Source organism: Prosopis cineraria, unplaced genomic scaffold (assembly GCF_029017545.1).
Source record: "Prosopis cineraria cultivar Desert tree isolate PC_DT_omini unplaced genomic scaffold, ASM2901754v1 PC11, whole genome shotgun sequence".
Taxonomy (NCBI): Eukaryota; Viridiplantae; Streptophyta; class Magnoliopsida; order Fabales; family Fabaceae; genus Prosopis; species Prosopis cineraria.
The window spans coordinates 23117274-23129334 of NW_026555342.1; the positions used below are offsets into that span (position 1 = coordinate 23117274).

At 29.0% G+C, this 12061-nt stretch overlaps 1 protein-coding gene across 1 annotated transcript; it reads left to right on the forward strand.

Annotated features, from left to right (window-relative positions):
• The first annotated feature begins 3301 nt into the window (after window positions 1–3301).
• On the forward strand, window positions 3302–7738 carry LOC129287151 (MADS-box transcription factor 23-like). Its single transcript, XM_054923317.1, has 4 exons — window positions 3302–3483; window positions 6471–6549; window positions 7327–7388; window positions 7633–7738. The coding sequence occupies exons 1-4, from the start codon at window positions 3302–3304 to the stop codon at window positions 7736–7738; spliced, it is 429 nt and encodes a 142-aa protein (XP_054779292.1).
• Window positions 7739–12061: the final 4323 nt, after the last annotated feature.

Here is a 12061-nt window from a genome sequence, read left to right on the forward strand (position 1 = left end):
TAAAATATCATATATTTCAATGCATTATTATAGTTATTTTAAAAAAATTAAAAATATTTAAATTTTCATATTCTTTTATTATTTTTAATTAATAAAATATCTCAAAATAATTTTTAAAATATATTTGAATATTAAGTTTTACATTTTAAGACTCACTTATTTTTCAAAAATTTTTGAGTTCGATACATCATTTGAGTACCCAAAAAATATATTTTTATATTTTTTATAAAATAAGATAATTAATTTTAAATTAAAAAATTAAATTAAAAATAATTTTAAAAATAAAATTTGAGCATGTACAAATTCTTGACACTACTACTAGATAAACATAATAAATAGAATAATATCCTTGAATTGTTATTTGGTTATTGTACATGGGATACTTGATTAAAAATTAAGAAAAACTAAAGTAAATACCCCTTATATGTGAGAGTTAAACAATATAAAAAGTTAAAAAATTCAAAAAAAATAGTATTTTACTCACAATTAAATAATTTTATTTTTTACGATATAATAGTTATTATTTTTTTATATTCTTAAAAATGAAAAGTATAATTTACTCAATAGTTATTAACAAATTTGAATTAATCAAGACAATAATTTTACCTTAATGTTTTAATCATGATTGAACTGAGTTCAATTTAATCATAACTAAAATAATATAACTTAATTAAAATATAAAAAATATTTATATATGACCATGAAAAGAAATATTTAAACAGTTAAGACATTAATTTATAAATAAAAAATATTTATAAATAAATTACACATAATACAATAAAATAGTAATATAATTACTTAAGTATGCAAAGTTGATAAGTTATTATTTTTATTTTATTCTTTTAAATTTAAAATAATATTTTATACTTAACAAAATTATTTAAAAATTAAAAAATAATTAAAAAATAAAGAAAAAATATTTTTAAAAAGTTTTGGATATTCAGGCTAGCTTAAATAATAAGCTATAAGATGTTAAGATCGAACTTGACTATATAAATTTTTTATATAAGTTAGAATATTTTAAATTCAATTTGAATAAATTTGACCCTCTTAAATTATCAGCTCTACTTTTTTGGGCCATCTGATCTTTGAACATTCAGTTGCCAATTAGGACCGTTTCCATTTTTTTTGATCACACCATTTTTTTTTGATCTAGAAGCTTCTTCGTTTTGACTGCACCATTCTTTATTTTATTTATTATTATTTTTTTGATAAATATAAAATACTTTGCAAAATAATTAATAGTATTATTTTTTAAATAAATTTAATTATGTTATAAGAAGAGAATAGAGATGGTATAAGAAATAAATTAAAGATAATTAATATATATTTATTTTAATTGGAAGGTAATATTAGAAAGTAATAATGATTTATTTTCACAATTTTAATTATACAAACTACTTTTAACTATTTTTCTCAATTTTAATGAAGTAGATAAAAATATTTTATATTAAAAATGGTATATCACTTGAACAATAAGACATTTTTTTAGCCAAACAACAATAAGACATATTTGATCCAAAAAAAGGACATATTCACTATTTAGTTAACAAAATGTATATATAATAACCTTTATTCTATTGAAGATATTAATTATTATTAAATACATTAAAAATATCTATTTATATATATGATATAGAAACTACAAGTCTACAACAAACAACATTATATATAAATTATTATGTTAATAACACGACTTATTTAACAAAATGTATGTGTATGTTGTATTAAATTTAAAATAATTTATAATGTAAGAGTTATGATGTATATTGGATTTTTTGGCCACATATGCTGTATAGTGTATTAAAAGCCAAGAATTATATCAAACATGAAATATAAAAAACAAAAATACTTAGAGTGTGAACGCTAGTGTGAACGCATGACAAATTACATGGACCTCGGGCCGAAAACCGACAAAATAAAAAATAAAAAAGAAACAACGTGTTGCAGTAGAGATCAAAGTCTAATTGGATGCTAATTAAATAAGAGTAATAACTACGTAGAAAGTGTCATTTTCCATTGTTGGAATTATAAGAATACAATATCATGTTAATAAATTATTAGGGCAACACATTTTCACCATAGCCAAGGTATTCCATCGTTTTCCATCCCCTCACCTATAACGTCCCTTTTGCCACAACATAGATCACTCCGCTTTTCTTCTCATGAACAAACTTTTCAAATCCATCCTTATATAACGTAATGAATATCTCTATCTATTTGATTATCAAGTTTTCAAATTTCTACACTTTCGTATGTTTAGACAGTTATGCAACTAAATTTTTCATAGAATATCCGAACTTCTACTTGTTTTAATTGATAGATTTGGAAGACTTTATGCTTCCCTTATGAATTGTTCAGTAATTTCATCGTTCAATTATTGTTGAAGTTTTTCTTTTCCCCATCTTCTTGATGTTAAGAACCTTGATATATAACACTTGAAATTGGCATAGACATGATTATTCGTAAATATAATAACTATCAAATTACAAATCACGATAGAATTTTTATTGATATATATTCTATTATATTAGGAAGGATTAAACATTTAAATCTATGATCTATCCATACCTCACTCGAACCCTTATCACTTGACTTAGCTTCATCTTCACAACACTACATGATATTAATTCAGTTCCACATCACGGAGCCTTACATGAAAAATGAGATTCATAAATACGTCCAAGGGGCTCCAATGGCGCATCATCAAGGAGTCATTTTCCCATTCACCGTTTCTTACCAAATCCATCACCGACCACTTTTTGTCTGGTTTCAACCTTACTATAATACATTAGCGTCAAGGTAATTAGGTCCGATTCAAAACAACTTTGAAAATAAAACCACTAGCGGTTTTAGCTAGACTGCCCTAAAGCAGTTTTCAAGATTTTTTAGTGTTGGATACCAAATCCCTTGAAGCTTCCAAATAAAGGATTCAAAGTGCATCTCAATCATAAAAAGCATATCTCTCTCTCATTAGTACCTTACCAAAAAGCTGTCTTCTTCTTCTTCATCATCATCTTCATCTTCAACATCTTAACTAAATTATTCTTCCATACTTTCTTCACACGCTTACAATTTTTCTGTGAGTTGTAGCTTTCTTGGGCATCTCTCTCTCTCTCTCTCTCTATGTACGTATGTATGTATGTATGAGATCTTATTTTATTTTTTCTAGGTTTTTATCCATGGTTTTGGGACATATTATTCAGATTCCTTTCTAGAACACCTTTGAAGATAATTGCAGCTTTACTGATTTGTTACATTGTTGATGTGGAAGGCCAAGTAGTTAAGAAGCCCTAGAGAAATGGGGAAAAGGAAGATTGAGATTGAGAGGATTGACAATTTATCGAACAGGCAAGTGACTTTCTCAAAGAGAAGAAGTGGATTGATCAAGAAAGCAAAGGAGCTTTCGATCCTCTGTGACGCCCAAGTTGGTTTGATCGTCTACTCCAGCACCGGCAAGCTCTATGAATATGGAAGCTGCAGGTTCCTTTTGTTCCTAGCTTAATTTCATTTTTTATTATTATTAAAATAACAACATATAATATATATATATATATATATATATGTTATCACATAGATGAACTGAATAATTTGCTAGAAGTATGGTATGTTATAGTGTATATTAGTAGTTATACATGTTTTTTTTTCTGTTTATTAGTCCTTTGAATAAAAGGATTATGACATTATGTTTAAGTTGTTGAGCTTTCAATTGAAATTTGCTGCTAACTTATAGAAATAGAAAAAATAAAAAATAAAAAGATGTTTGAAAGTGTGTGTGTGTGTGTCTTAGAGAGAGAATGTTATCCACGCACATAAATTCATGTGTATGAATTATAATGTTATCATTATAGACATGAAAGTATATCAGAAACTCCTCTCCTCCTGACAATATATATATATATATATAATATTCTTAATAGGCACAGTCTAGTGAGACCTACCTCGTAAAGTTTAAGCTATCCCTTACAAGACAGGCAAACTAACTAAACAAAAGAGGAATCTGAAATGTTGAAGCGGCGTCAACAAGTTTTATTGTAACTTTTTAAAGAATTTTACTGTGTTATACTGTTATAGAAATGGAGTGTGCTTGAAATTTACTTTCTCTCTCTCTAAGCAGAAAAGAAAACCAGCTAGCTTGGACTCTAAATATAACTTTAAGAGGCCGTACATGAGATAATATGTAAAATTATCGCTAAAATGCCTCTCAACACAATATGCAACTTATGGTTGGTTTTAACTATTAATGCCTTTCAACTTTACAGATTGGTAGTCTCTTAGAGAAGTATTCACAGACCTATACGCTGTAACATTATTGATAGGCATGAAAATTTTTTCAATAGAATTTTTAGTCTGTTATTCTAACATCATGCTACAAAGTACTCCCTTTTTTCCCCCCCGATCCTTGTTTTAGTTATATACTTCACATAGTTAAAGAGTGTAATTCAAAGTAGTTTTTATTCTTTTGTTTTTTTCCCCAAAAATACACAATTCTTCAAACTTGCCTATGGCTAAACTAAATTCTATTATACTTTTTTGGAAGAGAAGAACTAAATCTTCATCCACTACACACACACACACACACACACTCTTTTAGATTATTTAAGATTTTAATTTAGTCCTTTAATTTTGTAAAATATCTTTTTAATCCTTTACAAATTTAATATATCAACATTTAAGAATGTTTTGTCAATATTTGAAAGTTCAATATAAAAACTTGTTGGGATAAAACTAACAGTATTTGGATTAAAGAACTAAAAAAAATGCTTTATAAAGTTAAGGAACTAAAATAAAATATTGTGTAAAGTTAAAAGACTAAATTTACACTTCAACCTATATATATATATATATATATCATGTAATTCATTAAAAAATATCTTATGTGAATGTATGGGCAGAAGGACATTTATCCTAGTAAGGGCTTATTTGTCTAAGCTTATTTAATTGAAAAAAAAAACAATCTTTTGTTCGTTAGATGATTTTAAGTTCTAAAAAAAGCATATCTTTTATTATTTTGAGAAGTACTTTCAAGTAAATAGTGTCTTTTTATAATTAAAAATAAAGGCAAAATTTTCACACAAAAAAAAACGCAAAATAACTTTTACTTTTGATAAAATATAAAAAAATCATTTTTTAAAAAATATTATAAGATGACTAATTTTTTAAGCTTAAACAAAGACTCATAATTTTTTTTTCACACAAAAATCTTGTCATGAGTCTTGCTTCCATTTTGCTCAATTTGTTTCTCAGATCAACATGAAGCTGGCTGGCTACACCAAAAATTGCCGAGTGTGGCTTCCCTTCCTTTTTCCAATTTAAAGAAAGGTTTCATATCAATATGAAGTGTTGCAATAAACTCATCATATTCCATATGGATCTAAATGCATAGGAAGGAAAAACTCTAAAATTTCTCGGATAGTCAAAACTCAAGAAATCAATCATATGACACCAAAGAAAAAGCTCTGGACACCCTCTATAATAAGTGAGGCATTTTTCTTCCTAAACTATTTTTCAAAGGAGAAAAATCCTCCTTTATTGATGATCCATTAGTGATCTATTAATGGAGGAGGATTTTTGCTTCTTTAAAAAATGGTTTAGCGAGAAAAATGCCTCATTTATTAGTATAAAGTACCCACCATTCCTTGAAGGAAAGTACAGGAAAAAATTGCACTTTAACCCTAATAATAATAATAACAATAATATTTTCAAATAAATTATTAAAATGACCTTATAAAAAATTCATAATGAGTAATTCCTTTAAATATTTTATGTCATTCTCTGTAATTTTTCTTGTCAACTAATGATTTTTTTCAAAATATTGCACCACTCAAATGCAACTTTATATTAAAAAGGAGGAAATGAACCTCCAATTTTAAAATTGAAAACATATTGCATTATGTGAACTTATCAATTAAAAACAAGTGACACTTCAATTTTAAATATCCATTATTTTGACTGTTGGTTGACAAGAAAAATTATAGAGAATGACCTAGAAAATTTAAGAGACTTAATCAATATTAATTTTCTTACAATATCATTTTTTAATAAATATTAAATATTTTAAAATATTTATTAAATTTTATTTTAACAAAACTTAAGGGTTCTTAGTGCTCCTAGAAAAAAAGTTCAAGGACAAATTAGCATTAGATGACATGCCACGTCAACAACAAACAAAAGAGTTAATGGATCACTAATGAAAGGGATTTTTGCTCCTTTGAAAAATGGTTTAGTAAAAAACAAGTCCCACTTATTAGTACAGGTTCCAGCTCTCCTCAAAGGAAAGTACAGAGGGAAAAATGTACTTTAACCCAAAAGAAATAATAATATGCTTGCTTAAAATGTTCTATAAAACCTATTCAATATAAAAGTCTAGGACGGAATTGCGTTGAGTAGTGAAGATCATTTGATATTACTTAATTTCATTGAGAAAAGCTTCATTTTCATCTTATTGATTGATTCTCAGTTTATGACAGCATGAAGTCAATTATTGACCGCTACAATAAACAAAAAGAGGAACATCATCCGCTTATGAATCAAGCTTCAGAAGCCAAGGTACAAGATCAAATACCATTTATCAGGATTTTTTTTTATGGTTTCTTCCTATTGATTACTAGACATTCATAAATCATACATAATTCCAACGCAAGATTATGCTTCATAAAGAGAGAACCATTGGAGGGAAGGATTAAGAGGCAAGAAAATTACAAAAATGGAAAAATAATTAATTTTATTATATAGAGAACAAAAATGAAATACTTGATCGCTTAGAAACTAAAGGAGAAGCTAGCACCAATTACAACCCTATCTTTCGACATATACCATTCACCAATAAATCTCGATATAGATATTGTCCCTGAGTATTCTTCTTGTCTTCCTCCATATGCATCTCTTTATAGGGCTAAAAACTATTACCTTACTACTCCTTACTAGTATTAGAGATAAAAAAGTCCCACATCTAATAATTAGAAAATAGATTAGGAATATTTGAGACGTGTCTAAACAAATGACTTAAATTATTTTGATGAAATAGATTATCCTCAAGTACATTTAACATAAAGAATTTGAAAACTTGTAGCTCCATCAACCTCTTGCCCTATTTATATATGGTCAAACTATCTTAAATAATTTTCTATCATTTTCTCAAATGTCACGTCAACTTGTCCTCAACTTTATTTATTTACATAGATTAACTAATTGATCAACTAATATAAAAGAATTACAAGTAACTGTACAATGAAGAGATTTGGATTTGGAAGCACCTTCCTACTACCTTACAATTGGGTTCTTCTTTACTCTATAATATTTACTATTTGTGCTTGCACTTGTTAGTTTTGGCAGAGAGAAGCAACGGTCTTGAGGCAAGAACTGCAACAATTGCAGGAATTGCACAGGTACAATAATAAAATCAGACACGTTGGAGCGAGCATTATTTACTTTGTGATCGGAAAATGTTGATCTCAACATTGAAAATGCAAATGAGCAAGCCCTGCAACACATTACTTCTAAACTCACTCAACTATCATAAACTATCTCTTAAAAAGTGCATTTGTTTCCCTCCTTTTTATATTCTGAATATAACAAACTGGAATATGTAGAAAATCTTAAGTAATTTATTTCCTTTTGGAAAATGTATAGGCAATTGATGGGTGAACAACTTTCTGGTTTGGGCATTAACGATTTGAAAAATTTGGAAAATCAACTGGAGATGAGTTTGAAGAATGTCCAAATCAAAAGGGTATGAAAGATAATTTCAACTCATATCTACATTTAATTTAACATGTCACCACTTTTGCAGTACAAGCACATACGATATCCATAACTTGATCATTGATTTGTCTGCAGGATCAAATTTTGACTGGCGAGATTAGAGAGCTACAAGAAAAGGTATTCAAGAATTCTGTTTCTGATTGGTCTCGCCATGCATGTAGACTTCCAAAAAATTCTATCAAATAAATTTATTGATATTATTGCAGGAAAATAAAATTCGTCAAGAAAATGTACAACTCCATGAAACGATAGAAGTCATCTGTAAAGAAAATGCAGAATTACAGACAAAGGTATTTATCTTTCAATTCATATTATTTAATCCAACAAATACGCCCTTATCAATTACACAAGAGCAAAGGAGGGAAGAGGAAGACACCGCCAAGCCAGTGAGCCAGTGTTATTTACTTACTTATTTTTTTTATTGTACTCCAGAGCCTATTTTATTTATTTAAAAGCTAAATGTCTCAAGTTTTCTTTCAAAGTTTTCATAGATTTTTCTTTCTTTCCTTAGATTTTTGAAGAAAGGGTTTTGAATGAGGAAAATTGGAATTCTCATCCTACAAACACTATCAGCAACAAATATGGACCACACGCACTTTTCCAACTTCAGCTGAGCCTGCCACAGCCTCAATCTAGTGAATCACCAACTAAAGCAACTGAATTGGGGTATACCACTTCAAACTGATGAAATAAAGATATACACAGATCAAACACACACATTTGTATGTGTAAATGTTAGTTATTCTCAAAAATTACAACTAAGCACTTGATTTTTAATGAGAGATTACAGCTCCTTTAGCAATAGCACTTGATTCTCAACACCATGCTGCCGCCAACTTTCCTGTAAGAGATTGTTTCATCAGGAATATAATCATTTCTCTTCTCATTAAAGACATTTCACTTCAACAAGATAATTGGAATCAGAATAGCATCAATGCATATTTCACTGGATCTTTTTGGCGGGAATTGGAGGATTTAGATAGTGTATATGGTTTTTTAAGAGTTAAATGAGTTAGTTAATGGTGGAATTTGATTTGGGTAATGAGGTTCTAATAGTGGAGGCGTGGAAATAGGTGGTTTTTGGTCTTTGAGAGTTAGAGGAATTGACTATACAGCCTTTAATTAATATAGGTCATTCCTTATTCTAAATTGTAGATTGAGTTTCAATTTTGATTGTTGGCAAGAGAAATCTTAAGATCGGTATTGTGATTTAGATTGAGTTTGTATGATTTCAATTTCAATTATGCATGATTTTTACTTAATTCTGAGTTATTTTGGTATATGCTCATTGCAATTTGATATGTACAAATGATTACTATTCTAAAAAATATAATTTTGAGTCCCTACACTTTGTTCAAGTTTTCCTATAGATTCTTGTAATTTTTTTTGATATTTTAAATTCCTCCACTTTTGTTTTTTAATATTCTAGGTTCTTATAACATGACTCATTGAGGGACCTAGAATACTAAAAAATAAAAGTGTAGGGATTTAGAATACAGAAAAAAAGTATAGGAACCAATAGCAAAACTCAAGCAAAATATAAGGATCCAAAGTTATGTTTTCCCTTACTATTCTTGAGAAATGAATTGTTCTATGAATGGTGAAACTTATTTGCTAAGATGGACATTTCACTTAGACTACATTGTTATGGAAAATATGACTTGAGAAATTGTTGTTTATGATTTGATATTGTTTATTGCATAAAATGTTTGTTCTGGAATGGGGCTGAGGTTAGATGTGATGACATGATGATTAGGACATGAGTTGAATCCTCTATACAAGGAATATGCCACCATTTTAGACCTCATTAACTGGCTTATTCTTAGGGCCCTTGCTATCATCGTTTACGTTGGCCAGGATAAGGATATATACTTGGAACATTATAACATCTTTTTAATTGTGTGTGAAAGAGAGGGAATACATGGTTCATTTGTCAGCTTTGTAGCCTTTAATCAGATTGCATCTCATAATTGGTAAGCTTGGAATAGTCTAGGATCAAATGGATGAATTCTATTGTATAATTAGTAACCCAATGGTTGAATAAGAAGACTATGAGAACAATTGAGATTGTTCATGCATGATTCTTTTTATGGAAAAGCTTTTGAGTTTTATAAAGTATGTTTATAAAAGGTTTCAACTTCTCAACCCACTTAACTATCTCATAACCAATCTTATATACTAGTTTATAAGTTATTGTGGTTGCTGAAATTATAACCAGCTGGTCACCTCTGTCGTTTTCATGTTTTTCAGGAGAGGGTTCGAAAGAAGCAAAGGGAAAGACATCTGAACCTTGAGGCTGTTGTCTTTAATAAAGCCTCCTCTCCAATGTTTGTGCTGAACATATATATATATATATATATTTCTAGATTTAGGACTTTCTGAGCATATACTTGAACGCATCAAATATTATGTTATTTGATGAAAATATCATAATAATAATCGTAACTTTTTATGTTTTTTGTTAAGGATAACAAGTATGGTTGATGTCTTTGGAAAATGAAAATGCGTCCGGTGTTTGAAAGATGTTGAATTACTAAATTTAAATGAATGTTATTATTACTTGTCACCATGTTGTGTGGGTTTTGTGACTGGACTTGTATATCCTGGGCCTCGATTCTGCCTTAGCCTACAAGTACTATTATTTGGAACTTCTTTATATCATTAAAGTTTGTTTGGTTGAAATTGTTCATTTTAAGGGATGTAATGTTGGTGATTGTGTTGTGGGCTTCCGGGATCAAAGTATTGGCTTTCAATTATGCCCTGTTGTACTTAGGAGTGTTCATGGGAGTCTTGTCTCAATTGTTAGAACTATCAATTAGAACTAGTTCAACTCTAAAGGGCTAGCCTTTGAAGGGCTAGCCTAAACAGTCATTCTTGATAAGCCTTATTATATCTTAAGGCTTCATTTTGTAATGCTGGCCCTAACTTTCAAGGTTGAAGGGCTGGCCTTGCAAGCCTTAGCCTTATTTTCTTTCAATTTAAAAACTAAAAAAAACATATGTATAATGCTAAAAAAGTTATTACACATAAGATTAACCTTAGGAAAATAAAATTAAGTCAATCCACACCATAACAAATATATAAAACTTAAACATCCAAGTCTAATGTCAAATAAAAACATTAAAATTAATACCATATAAAAATTAGTCTTTGCAAGCATCATCTGCTAAATCTTAATGAATGAATAAAGAAGGAAGGAATGAGTCTAGGATTTTCATTTCTTTTAGTTTGATACTTAATCTTTAATTTATTTTCAATTTGAAATTTAAAAAAATAATAATAAAAGGACCAATCCATTTATTTTCAAATCCTTTTAAGCTCAAATTACCATTTTCTATGCTGAGGTAGCGGCCTAACCTAGGCAATTTTTCAACCTAAAAGTTTGGCTTAATGGGCTTAATTCTAATTGATAGCTCTAGTCCTGATTAGCCTTACTTTGTCCCAATCATGTTTATAAACAATGTACACTATTGGCGTTGCTGCTCCACTCCTTCCCCTCCATCAGTTATTATATATATTTCTTTCCCTTTTTCCCAAGAGTTTAATTAGGTTGCTCTCTCAGTTAATTGTCAAAACAATAGCAACAAAATGATGGGAAAAGAGAATAGATGAGCGAAGAATAGGGAAAAGACATTACATCTCAGCTGAAAACTTCAAAACTCAAACTTCTTTATATATTAGTTATTAAGTTAAATTTTATTATATATGAGACTTCTCCTGCATTGATTGAAATCCACTCGTACTTATAATTAAAAAATGTAAAACAAATTCCTTGACCTTCTCACTTGAGCTGCTTCCAAATCCAAATGGCTAACATAACATATACGCTTTGATTGATTATTTGAAGAAAAAGAAGGATTGAATAAATGATGTTCCATAAGACCGTACTATTTTACTGTAATACATTCGAATGCAAGCCTGGGAAGATAAGGATTGACAGCTAAAAATAGGCATCACCCAAAGTTGAGGTCATTTTTCCCGATCGTCCACAGAGGTTGGGGCTAAGTTAGGGTCCCTCTCTGAAATTAAAAGTTGATGCCTCCATCCATGTCAGTGCACATGGCTGGCCTTTTCAATATTATTGCACCACATAACCCCCTCACCAACCATCCTCTTTCTCACACCCTCACTTATCAGTTATTTCTTTATCCCTATGCGCCTCACTCTCTGCTGGCTCGTCCCCCCTCGGCCCTCCTATTTTTTATCTCCAATATTGTTTTAATTTATTCGAAGTCTTGAATTTAATGTATGTGCTTGTTTATTCTTTTATCATTCTCTTTTAAGTCCATGATAAATT